The sequence below is a fragment of the Hevea brasiliensis genome, chromosome 17, assembly GCF_030052815.1.
Source record: "Hevea brasiliensis isolate MT/VB/25A 57/8 chromosome 17, ASM3005281v1, whole genome shotgun sequence".
Classification (NCBI taxonomy): Eukaryota; Viridiplantae; Streptophyta; class Magnoliopsida; order Malpighiales; family Euphorbiaceae; genus Hevea; species Hevea brasiliensis.
The window spans coordinates 20,746,149-20,767,121 of NC_079509.1; the positions used below are offsets into that span (position 1 = coordinate 20,746,149).

The 20,973-nt window shown below is 36.3% G+C and overlaps 1 protein-coding gene across 1 annotated transcript; it reads left to right on the forward strand.

Annotated features, from left to right (window-relative positions):
* The first annotated feature begins 202 nt into the window (after positions 1-202).
* Positions 203-20,558, forward strand: LOC110657256 (calmodulin-binding receptor-like cytoplasmic kinase 3). The gene is made up of 8 exons (XM_058140288.1): positions 203-450; positions 665-1,587; positions 1,728-1,973; positions 2,716-2,978; positions 9,119-9,284; positions 9,370-9,459; positions 12,435-12,733; positions 20,231-20,558. The coding sequence occupies exons 2-8, from the start codon at positions 1,305-1,307 to the stop codon at positions 20,444-20,446; spliced, it is 1,563 nt and encodes a 520-aa protein (XP_057996271.1). The 5' UTR covers positions 203-450; positions 665-1,304; the 3' UTR covers positions 20,447-20,558.
* Positions 20,559-20,973: the final 415 nt, after the last annotated feature.

The following is a 20,973-nucleotide window of genomic DNA, read 5'->3' on the forward strand; positions in this document are numbered from 1 at the left end:
TACCCTAGAAGAAAATTTTTGAATTCAATATTCTAATCTAATAATTTTTCATATTTCTGCTTCTTCGTAAAGTACCTATCAAATATAGAAAATATATATATATATAATATGATATGCATGTGTGAAAGTGTTTGGTAGGGAAGAGAACTTTCCAAATAAAAATGAAAGAAGAAAATACAAATCCAACGACGGTCAACATTGTCCAACGTTTGGTTTGGGTTCTCTTTTCTTGTAGTGTTGTTTGCATAATATTAATATTATTATTTTTGAAGGATATAGCAACAATGCTATCATTATGAGACGGCAATCACTTGCATCACTTCCCCCACCATTTTTCTTTCTTTCCTTCCTTCCTCCTTTCTTTCCCAACAAAAATTTATAGGCCCGTAAGTCTTCGCTTTCTTTGATTCTTCTCTCAACAAAATTCAACCAATCTTCTTATTTCTTCAGGTTTGTTTTTTTCATTGTTTTTCCTTCTTAATTTGTAGCTAGCATACCTTGTTTCATGTTGTGTCTGTCTGCTCTTTGTTTCTCTGTCTGTGGATTCAGAGTGAAGCAACTTCAGAATCGTTGTATTTTTTTTTTGTTAGTTTTGAATTCTGAAGTTTTTGTTGTTTTATTATCTGGGTTTGATTCGTTTTATCATTTGGTTTTGTGGGTGTAGGAGGATTTGGTTCCACTATAGGGTTTTTGGCACTTTCTGGGTCTTGGAGAGCTGTAGCTGGAATTTCGATCTACAGCTACTGAACCAACTATTTTGTTAGTTTGGTGAGCAGGTTATCAAGGACTTGGCATAATTGTTGTTTAGCACAAAATTGGAAGTGTAAAATTCAATATCAACTTGCCAATTTCTTGAATTTGGTCTTGAAGACTGTACTTGGATTTTGTAGTGATAGTGAGAAATTGATATTTCTTGTTCAGGGAAGTTTGATTCCTTCAACTCTAAGTATCCATGCGTGTTTGAGTTTCAGCTACTTTCTAATCTGGGTTCTCCCTTTTGTCAACTTGACAAATTGGAATTTGAAGAATTCATCTGAGTTTCGTGTTGATTGCCCAAAATTGTGCTATGTTTAGAGCTCTATGAACCCAAGATTTATGGGTGTTGAATTTCAAGCTAATTTTCTGTATAGCTTTCTCCACATAATTGTTTAAAGAGCAGTGGATGTGAATTATATAGCTTGAATTTCCAAGGTTTCTGGGTTGCGATTTCATATGCTCTGACGATCTATTCATTTTATATAGCTTAGTTGCAGCGCGCAGAATTTTGAGATGTTTTCATTATGTTTAAATTCTCAAAGATGTAAATGGAGCACATTATTTCATTGATGATGGCTGTTTCTGCATTGGCTCTTCTGTTATTGGTGCAATTTCCAAGTATAATAGCCTTTGGGTTGCACATACAATCAAAGGTTTGTGGTACCGATCACATAGTCTATTCAAATTTTGATGATCAAGAATTGTTTTACATTAATGGAAGTCCCGTAGACAAAGATTCATTTTGCAAGCTCCTTCACTTCCACTATGCAAATGGTTGCATCTTTGAGAGTTATGATGGCTGTAGCTACTGTGGGTTGGACCTCTTATTAGGTATGTGCTGATATTATATTCTTTATTTGGTTTTCTGCTTTAGAAGTTAATCTAGCCATTTGTTGTAAGCTTGCAATTCTATGAAGTTCATTACTTAACTCTCAGGTTGAATTTCTAATTAACTGCCACTGTTTTGGCAGCTAACTTGTCCCTCAAGGGAGGAAGAAAACTTTTGCAAAAGGAGGTCGGGGAACAGTCCAAAATCCATGGAGGTCAGGATATTCCTCCAAAAGAGAAGAAGAACAATCCTACAACTTTAACCCCCAAACATGTCGGCTTAGTAGCAGCTGGAATTGTTGTCATAACCTGTGGTCTTTTGTGTCCCTGTTCTCGCAGGAAAAGGAAAGCAACTGCTCACCCTGTTCTTGCTAAGGATCCAATTTCAAGTGAGTCTAGTATTTGTATCTCATCATTTACAATATTTGAACAAATTCTTTTCTCAACAATTTTAAGGGTATGATGTTGGCTAACTATCTGCAGTTCTATAATTGAGAGATTTAAATCAAGGGTCAACAATTGTTAAACTTTTGCTATGTTGAGACTTGATTTTTTATTTGGTCTATTGTACCAATGAGCAAATACATCTGAAGTTCAGTCAAATTTTCATGTATGTCCAATTCTTATATTTATATCAATTATACAAATCAATTTTAACATTTGTCTAAATTAGGCCAGCCCTAGAGAACCCCATGCTGAATGTGTTGATTCTGTAAAAACCCACCAAATCTACTTTGAACTTGTACCTCCATCTCTCCTCACTGCATTTGCATATCTCTAGATCATTTGCATCTCTCTCAAGTCCATTAACCTCCCTTTTCACTGCTTGTATAGGCCATATTATCTGCACTCTCCCTGCCTCTACCTTGCATTACAAGTATAGCTGCATCACTTGTTCCAATCACACTTCAAATGTGCTCCAATCATATTTTAAATGTGAATTAGTACAATCCAGCTGAGAGCTCACAGGGCTGATAATAAATTAAATCTGGCATATATAGTTTATATAAATAAAATAATTGGCTTGATGAGTTGATAAAGAAGTGGATTTATTTGGTGATCAACCATATTTTTTACTCAGCATGCTTCAGTGATAAAAATTGAAAAGTGTACTCAATTGCATTGTTGCAGTGGATTCAGTATCCTCTTTCAATGTGAATTCCACTCCTGAAAAAGTTCCACCCAGTCCACTTCGGGTGCCACCTAGTCCTTCTAGATTTTCAATGTCTCCCAAGCTTAGTAGACTGGGATCAATTCATCTCAATTTGAATCAGGCTGCAAGAGCTACACACAATTTTTCTCCAACACATCGGATAGGAGAAGGAGGCTTTGGAACTGTCTACAAGGCCCAACTAGAAAATGGGCAGGTGGTTGCGATAAAACGAGCAAAGAAGGTAAATAATAATATCCTTCCTGAGCTTTAGATAATAAAAGAGCTTCTCAAGACTATCATACTAATGTTGGATTGAAGAAATGTGCATTGCATCAAATTTAAATGATAAGGGTCATCCACTTTGATACTGAACTGATGTATGACAGGTTTAAAAGGATATTTGATGTTACATAACTAGTTGTTTAACACTAGTTGCATAACAGCTGAAACATGGAAACTATGTTATCGAATTTTTGGACACAATCAAGTGGATGGAGTTTAGGTTGTTTATATCGGAGATTATATGATTGATCTATGTAAATGTAGAAAGAGATGATTCTCCTTAATTTCAATTAATCTATACATGGGTATATATATATAATTGATTCCTATAATTGTGTTCTACTAATTAGGAAGAAATCTTAAATAAAAAATCCTAAATAGGAATACAAAATACGGAATATACAGAGAAATAATATAGTGATTGACTTTTCATAACACTCCCCCTCAAGTTGGAGCATAGATATTAATTATGCCCAACTTGTTACAATTGTAGTCAATCCTAGCTCCATTCAGAGCTTTTGTGAAAATATCTCCTAACTGCTCTCCAGTTTTGATGTGTCCTGTTGAGATGATCTATTGTTGAATCTTTTCACGAACAAAGTGACAATCAATCTCAATATGTTTGGTCCGCTCATGAAACACCGGATTAGAAGTAATATGAAGAGCAGCTTGATTATCACACCACAATTTCGTAGGCAGGGAGGTCTTAAAACCTGTTTCATCTAGTAATTGAAGTATCCACATTACCTTACATACTGATTGTGCAATGGCTCTGCATTCGGATTCAGCACTAGATCGAGAAACTACACTCTGCTTCTTGTTTTTCCAAGACACCAAATTTCCTTTAACAAAAACTCAATATCCGGTGGTTGACCTCCTGTCAACCTTTGATCTAGCCCAGTCGGCATCTGAAAAACATTCAACATTCAAATGCTCATGATTACCATATAACAAACCTCTTCCTGGAGCGCCCTTCAGATAACACAAGATTTATCCCAAGGCTTCCCAATGAGCAATAGTTGGGGAAGACATAAACTGACTTACCACACTAATGGCATAAGCAATGTCAGGACAAGTGACTGTAAGGTAGTTCAATTTTCCTACCAATCTCCTGTATCTCTCTGGATCTTCAAACAACTCACTATCCCCTGCTAACAGTTGTAAATTTGGAGTCATTGGTGCACTACAAGACTTAGAATCTAATTTTTCTGTCTCTGTCAATAGATCGAGGACATATTTTCTTTGAGACAAGAAAATACCATTCTTACTTCTCATAACTTCAATACCCAAGAAATACTTTAACAATCCCAAGTCTTTGATCTGAAACTGGGTTTGGAGGAAGGTTTTAAGAGATAAGATACCTGCAGAGTCACTCTCAGTGATGACAATGTCATCCACATAGACTACCAGGAGAATTAGACCAGCCTCAGATTGCCTGTAAAATACTGAGTGATCACACTTACTCTTTTGTATACCAAATTCCTGTACTGCTTCACTGAATCTCCCAAACCAGGCCCTAAGACTTTGTTTCAAGCCATAAAGAGACTTATGAAGCCTACAAACTTTACTCAACTCCCCCTGAGCAACAAACCCAGGTGGTTGCTCCATACTCAACTCTCAGTGATGACAATGTCATCCACATAGACTACTAGGAGAATTAGATCAGTCTCAGATTGCCTATAAAATACTGAGTGATTGCACTTACTTTTTTGCATATCAAATTCCTGTACTGCTTCATTGAATCTCTCAAACCAGGCCCTAGGACTTTGTTTTAAGCTATAAAGAGACTTTTGAAGCCTACAAACTTTACTTAACTCCCCTTGAGCAACAAACCCAGGTGGTTGCTCCATATACACCTCCTCCTGAAGATCACCATGAAGGAAAGCATTCTTGATATCCAATTGGTGCAGGGACCAATCATATGTAGCTGTTAAAGAGATAAACAAGCAAACAAAAGTAAGTTTAGCTACAAGAGAAAAAGTGTCAGAGTAATCAACCCCATATGTCTGAGAATATCCTTTTGCTACAAGGCGTGCTTTTAACCTAGCCACAAAACCATCAGGATTCACCTTTACTGTAAATACTCATTTGCAACAAATAGCTTTCTTATTAGTGGGCAAAGGCAACAGTTCCTATGTACCATTAACATCTAAAGCCTCCATTTCCTCTTTCATAGCAGTACACCAGCCAGGATGAGACAGTGTTTCACCAACAGTATTAGAGATAGGAACAGAGTCTAAAGAAGTAACAAAACACCGAGAACAAGAAGACAATTGATTATAAGAAACAAAAGAAGAGATAGAGTAAGTACATAAACGTTTACCTTTACGAAGAGCAATGGGTAAGTCTAGATCAGAATCATGATCAGTATGAGGTATAGGATCTCCCAGCGAAGTAGCTGGTGGAGGATTTGAGTCAAGAATCTCCAATCTCTTGGAATAAACATGAACAACGGGAGGTCGAGTAGGTCTAGAGACAGAAGGAACAGGCTGTGGGAGAGGACTAGACATTGGTTGGACAGTATATATTAAGAGATCATCCTCCTCCCCCTGACTCTCATACACAGATGATTGAGGAAAAAATGGAGTGGACTTAAAAAATGTGACATCTGCAGAAACAAGATAACGATTAAGAGTAGGAGAGAAACAGCGGTACCCTTTTTGGAGCCCGGAGTACCCAAGGAAAACACATTTGAGAGACTTTATGTCCAATTTAGTAACCTGTGGACGAACATCACGCACAAAACAGGTACAACAAAAAATACGGGGTTCAATAGGGAATAAAGATTTTGTAGGAAACAAAGCAGTATAAGGAATATTCTCATTAAGCACAGAAGACGGCATACGATTGATCAAAAAATATGCCGTAGAAACTGCATCCGCTCAAAAGTGTTTAGGAACTTTCATCTGAAAAAGAAGAGCACGAGTTACCTCAAGAAGATGCCAATGTTTTCTTTCGGCCACGCCATTTTGGGATGGGGTATCCACACAGGAAAACTAATGAAGAATGCCATTTTGTGTCATATAAGATTGAAATTGTGCTAAAAAGTATTCTTTGACATTGTCACTTCTTAATATACGCACAGAAATATTAAATTGAGTTTTGATTTCATTACAAAAGGCACAAAAGATAGAAAACAACTCAGAACGATTCTTCATTAAATATAACCAGGTAACACAAGAGTAATCATCAACAAAAGTAACAAAATAACGAAATCCAGTTTTAGAAGTAACAGAACAAGGACCCCAAATATCAGAATGAACTAACTCAAAAGGGGATGAAGCCCGTTTATTGACTCTAGACACAGAAGGCAAATGATGATGTTTTGCAAACTGGCACGACTCACATTCTAGTACTGATAAAGACTGAAATTGAGGACACAACTTCTTCATGATAGACAAAGAAGGATGACTTAATCTATAATGTGCTTTAAGAGGTGTTAAGGTACTGGAGCAAATAAGCAATCGCGGTACATGATTTTCCAGAATGTAGAGACCACCCGACTTACGTCCTCTACCAATAATTTGCTTCGTTGTAATATCCTGAAACAAACATTGATCAGGAAAAAAGGAAACAGAACAATTTAAAGTAAGAGTAAATTTACTAACAGAAAGTAGATTAAAAGAGAATTTTGGTAGACACAAAACAGATGATAAAGAAATTGGCGAAGTCGGGTTCGCAGTTCCAGAACCCATGACACAAGAAGTAGAACCATCAGCTAAAGTAACAGTAGAGGAAGTGAGATTAAACTGAAAAGCAGATAGAAGACTAGAATTACCTGTCATGTGATATGTCGCACCAGAATCAATAACTCATTTGGATGAAGAAGACACAAGGCATGTAGTGGATTTAACTGACTCAGCGATTGCAATGACAGGGGAACTGGTAGGCTTTAGAGATGCCTGATACTGGAAAAACTGTGCAACATCCGCTGCAAATACCAAAACAGTTTTCTCAGAGGAAGATACTGTAGAATCCTTTGCTGCCATATTTGCCATCTGTGATCGCTGATTTTTTCTCTAAAGTTGCGAACAAATTATATTTTGTATGGTCAGGCTTATGGCAATAATAACAAATGACTCATCTTGAGTCCTAATTAGAATTAGCCTCTCCATTACGCTGATTGCTTCTGTTGCCTGTAATTCCTCCTCTATTTCCTCTTCTATTGCCTTGTTGTCCATTTGGATTATAGCTAATAAGAGCACTACTGGCAGGCTGTGAAGATTGGGTACTCTCTGTACGAAGGACCCGTGTGAACGTTTCATGCAAAGAGAAAATCTCAGAACTGGAGAGAATCTGAGATTTAGCAGTCTCATACTCTGAAGGAAGGCCTACAAGAAAACTCATAATAGCCAGTTGCTCCCGGTGGGCCGCTGAACTTTCACATCAGGACTAAAAGGCAACAATATATTAAGTTCCTCATATGCCCGTTTAAAATCCATAAAATAAGCCTTGAGAGACTTATTCTCTTTCTCAGTACGGTAGAATGCCTTACAAACATCATAAATACAGGAGATATTCCCTTTACCAGAATACAGAAAATTTAAGTAATCCATTAATTCCTTAATAAATTCACAGTGATTAATTAAACTAATTACCTCACTATGAATCGAGTTCCGAAGCTACAAAAACAACCGAGCATCCTCTCTTAGCCAAGTTTGTCGTGTATCATCAGTAGGTCGATCTTTAGTAAGGTGATCATCCTTATCAATGCTACGCAAATAGACCCTAACAGTCTTACTCCACTCCAGGTAATTCGAACCATTAAGTTTGTGTTCCGTGATCTTAGTCATCACTGGAATAACATCAGAAATAACATTCTTATTATCTGCCATTTGTTGAGATAAAGAAAACTAACCGAAACGCTAATCCAAAGTGCTTACAACAGCAAAATAACTCAAAATCACAAATCAAGCAAATACCGAAATAGAATCTGAGAGCCAAACCTCAGAAGTCCTTTAACGGTGTACTGGATCAGGCAACAGCACACAGTGGTGGAATGAGGAGGTTGAGGCGATGCCTGTGATGTTGATCGGAGTTGAAACGGCCGGTCGGCGGCCAAGGTCTCTCCTGAGCTGGGTGGTGAGAACAAATAGTCACCTTAGATAGATGACCTGCTATGATACCATGTAGAAAGAGATGATTCTCCTTAATTTCAATTAATTTGTACATGGGTATATATATACAATTGATTCCTATAATTGTGTTCTACTAATTAGGAAGAAATCCTAAATAGAAATACATAATAAAGAATGTATAGAGAAATAATATAGTGATTGACTTTCCATAACAGTAAATATCAATAATTCTGAACAACAATAACAACAATAAAGCCTTAATCAAAAACTATTTGGGGTTGGCTATATGCATCTTTTTTCACCATTTAGCTCTGTTTGAGAGCAATTATGCATCAATACTTAATTATAAATCTTTTGACACTATTTCCCTCTACAACATCAGCAACTCTGAAATGGATCATTTTTGGTTCAATATTGCTTGGGTCACTGAAATCCTACCTAATGGAACATTGTTGGTGAAGTGACAAAAACCCTATACTTTTTATTACAAAACCAGTAAATCTGATAATAAATAAGCTTAATAAATAAGCTTAGTACACAAGTAGAAAATGAATAATAGTAGTGTGATCCTGGTAAAGTGGGATGCATAGGATAAAGTGGGTCAAGGTAGTGAAAAAGGATGATGTGACCCTAGGCTCTTCTTCAAATTTAGCCCAAAATTGGTATAATTGAGGAAAAATATCTAATTTGGAAATTATTTTTTTTTAAAAAAAAATTGGAAGGATTTCTTCTGAGTTGACAAAGACATATATCTAGTATTCATTGTGCAATGAAGAACACACTTTGTTCTAATGTGGAAGTCATTGTTGTTTGTGGAGAATATGCTCTCACATGTTCAATCCACAACCCCCACCCCCACATGTCTTTCTCTTTTTTTTTTTATTGAGTTGGCTTTATTTTTAATGAACGTTAGAGTGTAGTGAATTTAGAGAATTCATATTATCTCATCACTGAATCTGCAAATCAGTCATTTTTTTTTTCTCAAGTATCTTCTGTTAGTTGATGAGAAAACACTGTACAGGAACACTATGAGAACTTGCGAACTGAATTCAGCAGTGAAGTTGAGCTTCTGGCAAAAATTGATCATCGGAATCTGGTGAAATTGCTTGGTTATGTTGAAAAAGGAACTGAGCGCCTTATTATTACTGAGTATGTGCCAAATGGTACTCTTAGAGAACATTTGGATGGTAAGCTTATGTAATATAAGATTATATGAAATTTCAGTATGGACAATAACATTTATATTAATGGTTTTGATATAATTCCCTGCAGGTCAGCGTGGAAGAATTCTGGACTTTAATCAAAGGCTTGAAATATCCATTGATGTTGCACATGCATTAACTTATCTCCACACATATGCAGGTTAGACAAGTGCCAATTTCATTATTTGTTTCTGAATCATACTTTTACCAACTAGGATGTCAATTGAACTGAAATAACTAATCTGAGATGAATACTTTAGAATTATCTGATAGTATATATGCAGTTGGAGTTCTTCTACATATTTCAGCTAATTTTGTAGCATTATAGTGTCTATTAGTTTACTTTTGTAAGCTGAAGCCTCTTATGGTGAATAAGATGATAATATTTACTTATGGAATCAACTATAAATGCTTTAGCCTGAAAGTATTTAAAGTCAAAACTGCGTCACTTTGGTTCTGTAATATCAACACTGCCACTCTGTGTGCTTTGACGCATATGAGAAGTGTTAGTTTATCTCATTAGATTGTTCCTCAGTTGAAAAAGGGTTTTATGGCCAGAGAAGGTGGTAGATGGTTATTCACCTGAGTTAATATCACTGGTCAACAGTTTCAATACTCTCCCATTCTGTTATGCAATGTTATGATGATAGCTATCAATCTTAATCTCCACTGAACAATAATGTCAAAAGACCACTGATAGTTATCTCCTTCAATAATCATATGACTGACCAGTCAAATTCGCTTTGAGATTCTAGCTTATGATTTTCACTTTTGCAACCTCACCAAACAACATCTCATTTTGTGGAAACAAAACATAAACCATACATTAAAATATGTAGTTTTATCCGTACTTTCAGTAAGCTAAATACTTAAAAGTGGAATTTGATGTCAGCTAACTGCTACTGCAACTTTCTTATCCCACCATTAATTGTCTTACTAGCTTCCATCATCATGTATATGCCATCAATGACATATTTTGTCACTGGCAAATAAATAGTTCTCTGGAGTCATGGCACTTGCTAGCTGGACCCAATAAATGTCATCTACCTTTACTTTTCTTACATTATTTTAGTGGAAGATAATTTAGCAGAGCTTAGATCTAAGCTAAACTTTTTAAATGGTGCAATCTACTCACATATACAGAGCAAAAGAAAAAGAACTTGTGTTAAGAAACCCATATTGTGTTTGATGCAGAACACTTGATTAAAATTACTATGCTCTATTGTTTTTGAAGATTCAATTTAGCTGACATTTTAAAGATCAATACATCCATTGCTGCTCGTTGTGTTTGTTTAAGGGGAAAAGTTGTGTTGAATTTTCCATAGTTATTGGAAGCATTACTGTTGCTCTGTACTACTGTTAAATTTAATACCCAATCATTGTTTGGAATAATTTGAGAGTCCTCATAGTCTCATATTTAATATTCTACCACTATGGTTGCATAAGACAAATTTGAAGTTGTTGGTATCTAGTTAAATATGAATCATGCATGTGAATATGAATGTGATACAAAAAAAAAATATGGGCTTTTGATTGATTATATAACTTTATCCTTTTAAGCAACTTTTAGGGTATATTTGGAATGAGGGTTCTTGAAATCCTAGAATTTTTTTCCAGATCTTGGAAATGAAAAAAAAAAAAATTGTAAAATCAAATCATAGGAATTGGATGATTCTCTTGTTTAGCATACAGTCCAAATCCTAGAAACTAAAGGGCAGTTTGGTAAATTTAAAAGAGTGTTGAGACCTCTTATCTCATTTAAATAAGAGATTTCTCCAAATCCATATAGGATATGGCATGACATATTCCTCATTTTCTAGAGATCTTGAAAGATGGGAATTATCAAAATTCACCAATTCTTTATTGATTTGGCTATTACCAAATAATGCATTCTTCCAATTCACTCACCCAAAATCCCTCAACAAAATGTTACCTAAGCATCTTGCCTTGCTATTTCCAAGTAACTTTTATTTTGTTGCTACACTGTATTGTATCCAAATATATTCTTCCAAAATTGCAACTAGTCACATTCACAATGAAGGCTATGTTCTTGTAGTGAATTTAGTAAGTTATCAGCTTAGTAAGTGAATTTGGTATCAATTTAGTAAGCTTGGATACCAAATTGATGTAGAACTAGTAGGATAATGGAAACAAAGGGGTCATATTTTTAGGACTCCGATACCAAATTGATGTAGAGCACGTAAGAAACCAAAAGAGCAAGACGCCAAGATGAAACCAAAGGATCAAGAGAAACAAATTCTCAAAAATTTTATTAATTCTCAGTAATAATAATCATAATAATGAGCTCCCTAATAAAATTCCTAGACATAGGTATTTATAATTTATCAACTAGTGTTTTTAGTAACCAATTAGGAATACTAAACCAATATAATTTGGGAAAACTAAATAAACTCAAACTAGGAAAATAATAATAAACCTAATAGAATTTCTAAATAATAATAATAGAATTACTAAATAATAGAACTTTAAACTGCCTAATTCTATAATGAATATAATTCCCAAGTTGAGTCTTCTTCCAATACTGCATCATGATCATGCAGAAACACCCACAAGAATTATTGCTGGAAATAGGGCAATGTGGATCAGGTTCAGGTCTATCCGACGCTAACATGAATTAGTTATGATCTGCTTTATAAACCTTATCCATAACAAATCACATCAATTTAACTAAGGCTTAATTTCAACTGGGAGATTCTTTACGCCTACTGATTTGAAGGCCTATGGGAGGAGAAAAAAATGGAGCAATATGCTAATATATGTTCAGGATTTCCTATGAACTGTTGAAGGTGCCTTTGCCTTTGTGTATGATTTAGATGCTAGATAGCTGTATAAGGCATACTAGACCTGTAAGGCCACAGCATACTGCATATGCTACTCTCTATAAATTATTATACATGTTTGATGTATCATCTAGTATTGGTATTTTATTATATAGTGATTTTTGCTTTATATCTATGATAGAAATTTCCAGTACAACATGAATTATATTCTCATCATCCATTTGCTGACATGCTTCTCAGATGCTTTGTATTCCTGTAGGTTCATCATCACTGTGTAGCTTATTTAAATTGGTTTGTGTTTGACTATGCCTTATGTGTTATTTACTCACAACAGAGAAGCAGATTATCCACCGAGATGTCAAATCATCCAACATTCTTTTGACGGAGAGCATGAGGGCCAAGGTTGCTGATTTTGGATTTGCAAGACTTGGTCCTGTGGACGCTGATCAGACTCACATTTCAACCAAAGTGAAAGGGACAGTGGGTTACCTTGACCCTGAATATATGAAGACTTATCAGCTGACCCCAAAGAGTGACGTATACTCATTTGGGATTTTACTTCTAGAAATTCTGACAGGCCGCCGTCCTGTGGAGCTGAAGAGACCTGCAGATGAGCGGGTTACACTTAGATGGGTAAGCTTATCCCATCTGCGTGTTGCATGTTTTTTTTTTATGTAATTATAATGATTAGTATTCATATTCAATACCTTGGCATATTTATAATTTTCATAAACATAGGATGATGGTCATTGCCTATGGAGAACCACATTTTAAATGAATCACTATTGATAGTCAAGGACCGTCTGTGCCATTTGCCAAAACTGTAGAATGAGATCGCCAAAGATTGTCAGTGTGCCTGAATGTCAAATTCACTTTAGGTCTGACCCTGTATATCAGACTTTCTGTGGGCAAGTCCTGCCCAACTTTAGCAATTGCTTTGCTGTGGATATATATCACACCCCCAGCCTTTGAGCTGATCGTTACCAATGGGTATAGTTAATTGTAGGCCCAAAAATAGTCCAAGAGGAGAGAGAAAAGGGGGGGGGGGGGGGGGGGGGGGGGGGGGGAGGAGTTGGTTTGAATTGGACTTTAACAATTTTTTGGTCCTTGCTTGAAACTTTTTGAAAAATTGTGGCTTTGTTTAACTAGGTGTTTCTAAGTGTGATATATGTGCTAAGCAAATTAAAAGTGTATCACAAATATGCTCAATGCAACTTTACACTTGACTAAGGTAAAGCAACCTAACAAACTCTATCAAAGCGCACAACTTAGATTCTAAGCAATTTCATAAACAACCTAATCAAGTATAATTCAAATATGCTCAATAATTCAATGTGTTGCTTAATCAATTCAATCATCGCATGAAATACGTCATTCAACTCAAGATTCTCATTAAAGTAAATGACATAAGGTAAAGAGATAAGGGTTGAGAGAATTGAACACAAAGATTTTTATAGTGGTTCGGCTTAACTAGCCTACATCCACTCTCTTAAGGTTCCTTCTTGAGTCTTCACTCCACTATAACCTCTTTTCAATTGGCAAGAGAAAGCCTTTTACATCCACAAGTCTTCAAGGCACTTGTAAACCTCTACAAGTGTTATCCTAAACACTTCACTCACTTCAAGTTTCACAAGGTGCTTGAACAACCCTCATTAATAATATTAAAGATTGTTTTTCACTCAATCTCTCATAATACAACAGAAACTATAAAGATGAGAGAGAGTTGATATGCCAATGTAGCTCAAATAGAAGTTAAAGCACTTGAATGAAAGCAATAAATAATTTCTAGGAGTGTAAATTAATCTCAAGCCTTCATTAAGTGTGAGAAGTTGTAAAAAAATGTATTTATAGGTTCAAAAACATTTCAGACCATTAAGAGCCTTGTAGAAAGAGATAATTCTTATTGATTTCAATTAATCTGTACATGGGTATATATATATACAATTGATTCCTATAATTGTGTTTTACTAATTAGGAAGAAATCCTAAATGAGAAATCCTAAATAGGAATACAAAATATAGAATATACAGAGAAATAATATAGTGATTGACTTTCCATAACATAGTGATTGACTTTCCATAACGCTCCCCCTCAAGTTGGAGCATAGATGTTAATCATGCCCAACTTGTTACAAATGTAGTCAATTCTAGTTACATTCAGAGCTTTTTTGAAAATATATCCTAATTGCTCTCCAGTTTTGATGTGTCCTGTTGAGATGAATTGTTGTTGAATCTTTTCACGAATAAAGTGACAATCAATCTCAATATGTTTGGTCCGCTCATGAAACACCGGATTAGAAGCAGTATGAAGAGCAGCTTGATTATCACACCACAATTTCGCAGGCAGGGAGGTCTTAAAACCTGTCTCATCTAGTAATTGAAGTATCCACATTACCTCATATACTGATTGTGCCATGGCTCTGTATTCGGATTCAACACTAGATCGAGAAACTATACCCTGCTTCTTGCTTCTCCAAGACACCAAATTTCCTCCAATAAAAACGCAATATCCAGTAGTTGACCTCCTGTCAACCTTAAATCTAGCCCAGTCGGCATCTGAAAAACATTCAACATTCAAATGCCCATGATTACCATATAGCAAACCTCTTCCTGGAGCGCCCTTCAGATAACACAACATTTGTTCCAAGGCTTCCCAATGAGCAACAGTTGGGGAAGACATAAACTGACTTACCACACTAACGGCATAAGCAATGTCAGGACGAGTGACTATAAGGTAGTTCAATTTTCCTACCAATCTCTTGTATCTCTCTGGATCTTCAAACAACTCACTATCTCCTGCTAACAGTTGTAAAGTTGGAGTCATTGGTGCGCTACAAGGCTTAGCACCTAATTTTCCTGTCTCTGTCAATAGATCGAGGACATATTTTTTTTGAGACAAGAAAATACCCTTCTTACTTCTCATAACTTCGATACCCAAGAAATACTTTAACAATCCCAAGTCTTTGGTCTGAAACTGAGTTTGGAGGAAGGTTTTAAGAGATGAAATACCTGCAGAGTCACTCCCAGTGATGACAATATCATCCACATAGACTACCAAGAGAATTAGACTAGCCTCAGATTGCCTATAAAATACTGAGTGATCACACTTACTCTTTTGCATACCAAATTCCTGTACTGCTTCACTGAATCTCTCAAACCATGCCCTAGGACTTTGTTTCAAGCCATAAAAAGACTTCCGAAGCCTACAAACTTTACCCAACTCCCCCTGAGCAACAAACCCAGGTGGTTGCTCTATATACACTTCCTCCTGAAGATCACCATGAAGGAAAGCATTCTTGATATCCAATTGATGCAGGGGCCAATCATATGTAGTTGCTAAAGAGATAAACAAGCGAATAGAAGTAAGTTTAGCTACAGGAGAAAAAGTATCAGAGTAATCAACTCCATATGTCTGAGCATATCTTTTTGCTACAAGGCGTGCTTTTAACCTAGCCACAGAACTATCAGGATTTACCTTTACCGTAAATACCCATTTGCAATCAATAGCTTTCTTACCAGTGGGCAAAGGCAATAGTTTCCATGTACCATTAGCATCTAAAGCCTCTATTTCCTCTTTCATAGCATCACACCAGCCAGGATGAGACAGTGCCTCACCAATAGTATTAGGGATAGGAACAGAGTCTAAAGAAGTAACAAAACACCGAGAACAAGAAGACAATTGATTATAAGAAACAAAAGAAGAGATAGGGTAAGTACATGAACGTTTACCTTTACGAAGAGCAACGGGTAAGTCTAGATCAGAATCATGATCAGTATGAAGTACAGGATCTCCCAACGAAGTAGCTGGTGGAGGATCTGAGTCAGGAATCTCCAATCTTCTGGAATAAACATGAACAACGGGAGGTCGAATAGGTCTAGAGACAGAAGGAACAGGCTGTGGGAGAGGACTAGACATTGGTTGGACAGTATATATTAAGAGATCATCTTCCTCCCCTTGACTCTCATACACAGATGATGGAGGAAAAAATGGAGTGGACTCAAAAAATGTGACATCTGCAGAAACAAGATAACGATTAAGAGTAGGAGAGAAACAACGGTAACCTTTTTGGAGTCAGTAGTACCCAAGGAAGACACATTTGAGAGATTTTGGATCCAATTTAGTAACCTGTGAAAGAACATCACGCACAAAACGGGTACAACTAAAAATACGGGGTTCAACAGGGAACAAAGATTTTGTAGGAAACAAAGCAGTATAAGGAATATCCCTATTAAGGACAGAAGACGGCATACGATTGATAAAAAAACATGCCGTAGAAACTGTATCCTCCCAAAAGTGTTTAGGTACTTTTATCTGAAAAAGAAGAGCACGAGTTACCTCAAGAAGATGCCGATTTTTTCTTTCGGCCACGCCATTTTGGGATGGGGTATCCACACAGGAAGACTGATGAAGAATACCATGGTGTTATGTCTTATAAGGCTGAAATTGTGCTGAAAAGTATTATTTGGCATTGTCACTTTTTAATATGCGCACAGAAATATTAAATTGAGTTTTGATTTCATTACAAAAGGCACAAAAGATAGAAAAGAATTCAGAATGATTCTTCATTAAATATAACCAGGTAACACGAGAGTAATCATCAACAAAAGTAACAAAATAACGAAATCCTGTTTTAGATGTAAGAGAACAAGGACCCCAAACATCAGAATGAACTAACTCAAAAGGGGATGAAGCCCGTTTATTGACTCTAGACACAAAAGGCAAATGATGATGTTTTGCAAACTGACACGACTCACATTCTAGTATTGATAAAGACTGAAATTGAGGACACAGCTTCTTCATGGTAGACAAAGAAGGATGATCCAATCTACAATGAGCTTCAAGAGGTGATAAGGTACTGGAGCAAACAAGCGACCGCGGTACATGATTTTCCAGAATGTAGAGATCACCTGATTCGCGTCCTCTACCAATAATCTGCTTCGTCGTAAGATCTTGAAACACTGATCAGGAAAAAAGGAAACAGAACAATTTAAGGTACGAGTAAGTTTACTAACAGAAAGTAGATTAAAAGAGAATTTTGGTAGACACAAAACAGAAGACAAAGAATTGACGAAGTCGGGTTCGCAGTTCCAGAACCCATGACACAAGAAGTAGAACCATCAGCTAAAGTAACAGTAGAGGAAGTGAGATTAGACTGAAAAGCAGATAGAAGACTAGAATTACCTGTCATGTGATGCATCGCACTGTGCAATCAATAACCTATTTGGATGAAGAAGACACAAGGCATGTAGTGGATTTACCTGACTCAGCGATCGCAGTGACAGGGGAACTAGTAGGCTTTAGAGATGCCTGATACTGGGAAAATTGTGCAAAATCCTCTACAGATACCAAAATAGTTTTCTCAGAGGAAGATACTGTAGAATTCTCTGTTGCCATATTTGCCATATGTGATCGCTGATTTTTCCTCTGAAGTTGCGGACAATTATATTTTGTATGGCCAGACTCATGGCAATAATAACAAATGACTCCTCTTGAGTCCTGATTAGAACTAGCCTCTCTATTACGTTGATTATTTCTGTTGCCTGTAATTCCTCCTCTACTTCCTCTTCTATTACCCTGTTGTCCATTTGGATTACGGCTAATAAGAGCACTACTGGCAGGCTGTGAAGATTGAGTACTTTCTGTACGAAGTACCCGTGTGAACGTTTCATGCAAAGAGGAAATCTCAGAACTGGAGAGAATCTGAGATTTAGCAGTCTCATACTCTGAAGGAAGGCCTGCAAGAAAACTCATAACAATCAGTTACTCCCGTTGGGCCTGCTGAACTTTCACATCAGGACTAAAAGGCAACAATACATTAAGTTCCTCATATACCCGTTTAAAATCCACAAAATAAGCCGTGAGAGACTTATCTTCTTTCTCAGCACGGTAGAATGCCTTACAAACATCATAAATACGGGAGATATTCCCTTTACGTAATCTGAGAAAATCTAAGTAATCCATCAATTCCTTAACAAATTCACAGTGATTAATTAAACTAATTACCTCACTATGAATCGAGTTCCGAAGCTGCAAAAACAACCGAGCATCCTCCCTTAGCCAAGTTTGTCGTGTATCATCAGTGGGTGGATCTTTAGTAAGGTGATCATCCTTATCAATGCTACGCAAATAGACCCTAACAGTCTTACTCCACTCCAGGTAATTCGAACCATTAAGTTTGTGTTCCGTGATCTTAGTCATCACCGGAATCACATCAGAAATAACATTCTTATTGTCTACCATTTGTTGAGACAAAGAAAACTAACCGAAACGCTAATCCAAAGTGCTTATGGCAGCAAAATAATCCAAAATCACAAATCAAGCAAATACCGAAATAGGATCTGAGAGCCAAACCTCAGAAGTCCTTTAATGGTATACTGGATCAGGCAACAGCACACAGTGGTGGAATAAGGGGGTTGAGGCGACGCCGGCGATGTTGATCGGGGTCGAAACGGCCGGTCGGCGGCCAAGGTCTCTCCTGAGCTAGGTAGTGAGAACAAATAGTCACCCTAGATTGATGATCTGCTCTGATACCATGTAGAAAGAGATAATTCTTATTGATTTTAATTAATCTGTACATGGGTATATATATATACAATTGATTCCTATAATTGTGTTCTACTAATTAGGAGGAAATTCTAAATAAGAAATCCTAAATAGGAATACAGAATACAGAATATACAGAGAAATAATATAGTGATTGACTTTCCATAACATAGTGATTGACTTTCCATAACAAGCCTCATCAGAACGTTGCAGGTATGTTTTTCAAGAAAATAGTCGTTGTTTTGTCTTTTTCTGTGACTCTGGATCCTTAGCATTCTGAGAAAAATTTTGTGTACTAGTAGCAAACATGTTAGCAAACTTTACTGGAATTAGCAAACTGTTTAGCAAACTAATCAAGTTAGTAAACTATCTTGCAAAAATGTATACCAGTAACAAACCAATTAGCAAACCTGGTAATCCTTTCAGTTTGAATAACTTTGAAAACAAGAACCAGATTTTGGAAAGTTGATCTAACCTTTTAAGACTTTCAAAATCATAGTGAAAAAATTTTCTAAAAACTTGGATTTCAAAAATTAAGGGTTAAAAGATAGAATGCACATGCACAATCCCCTCTAATCTTTTTACAATAAACCTAGTGACTCAAACACCTAACTCTATACTTTCACTGAGTCTTCACAAGTCTTTGATAAGCAATCTTCTTATCTTTTCATCACTTTGATTCGCCTTGTGTTAGCCTTGACAAATCTCTTTCTATGTATATGGCTTAACACTTCTCCGTCCTTTTCACAACACTTTGAGATAAGGTTAGTTGATTTCATTTGAGTTTTGATATCATCAAAAAACAATTGCTCATTTTGAGCTTATGGGGCCAACATTAATATAAAGAACAGGATTAAACAGTTAATCTGATTCACACTTTGGTCTTTCTCTTTTTACCCTTTTCAAAATTAAACATTTTGGTGCTGGAGTTCTATAAAATTCTCTTTAGTCCTTTAATAAACCGTAACATTATCATTTTGGACTTATCTTAGCTCATGAAGACCAAAGTGCTGATTTTTATGAAATTCAAGAGCTGAAGTGTTTGGTTCTGAAAAGGGGTAGTTGGCTGAACCTCAGAGGGTTCTTAGATGATATGGTAGTCTTTTTTTGTACCATTATACAAGTGTTACAAACATTCACAGTTTTCCCCTCAGGGGTTTAAGTATTTGATTTTTCTACCTGCAAGGACAAATTGTTTCAAAATATATTGAATATTTATTTAATTATCTAAACCAAAAACTTTGATCTGTGTACTAGAATACATGCTCTTAGAACTTAGGGTTGCTGTCCAGGATTATCTTTTGTAGATCTATGCATCAGATTATTCTGCATTAAAGCCTTAATGTTTTGTTAGGATTTTTTTCCCCCCTTAGTAGCTTGTTCTTTTAGAGAGCAGATTCTTGCAGTGTAAATAGCTAATTGGAAAATTTTAAAAACCTAAATGCCTTTGCTAACATTGGAACAGAAGTAGGGGATTCCACATTCAGGGACTGCTTCTGCAGTGCTTTTTCATTAACCTACCCTAACCAATATATATAGCATGCTAGTTCACTTCCAAAGCACTAAAACCTTTTCAAATTTGTGCAGGTCTTTAGAAAGTATAACGAAGGAACCGTGGTAGATATGGTGGATCCACTAATGGAAGAGAAAGTAGATGGGGAGGTACTCATGAAAATGTTTGCTTTGGCAATCCAGTGTGCTGCACCCATTCGAGCAGATCGACCGGACATGAAAACAGCAGGAGAACAACTGTGGGCAATAAGGGCAGACTACCTGAAAAGTGCAAGGGCAAGGCGTGGTTAAAAAAAAAAAGAAGAGTGGCCTGCTCATATTCTATTGTGCTCCTTTCATTACATTTTCTTTTCAGCCTGTGTAAACAAATTCCATTTTAATGTCAAGACACAAGTTACTTTCATCTTGGTCCCTTAACCTTGCTTCACTGCTCATCATCATTTTAAGAACATACTTGGACTCATGGGCTCTTGGCTACTTCTTGCTCTTTAACTTGTCATATAGCAAAAAGTCCTGTCATGGACAATGTATAAAATGATGAAGCACATTTGCTTTGGAAGATTGCTCTACCAAATGACAGGTTATCTGTATACAACAATTCTCTGGTTTTTGCGCTTGATGATGAGATAAAAATAAGCATGAAGTGTGCCATGTAATTACTGGCAAATTGGTTTGCATTTCATCTTGTTAACATGATTTGAATTTTGAAGCCAGGACCTTGTGAATTCTCTGGTTTTGTTGAAATTTAATTAACAAAAATTGTTTCCCAAGAACTTCAAACAGTAGTAAATCCCAGCGAGCGAAGAGGGCAATTGCCC

Coding starts and splice junctions, on each gene's coding strand:
- LOC110657256 (XM_058140288.1), top strand. CDS start 1,305: ATGGAGCACATTATTTCATTGATGATGGCTGTTTCTGCATTGGCTCTT. Junction 1,974..2,715: donor TGCTAAGGATCCAATTTCAA/GTGAGTCTAGTA, acceptor GCATTGTTGCAG/TGGATTCAGTATCCTCTTTC. Junction 12,734..20,230: donor AGCGGGTTACACTTAGATGG/GTAAGCTTATCC, acceptor AAATTTGTGCAG/GTCTTTAGAAAGTATAACGA.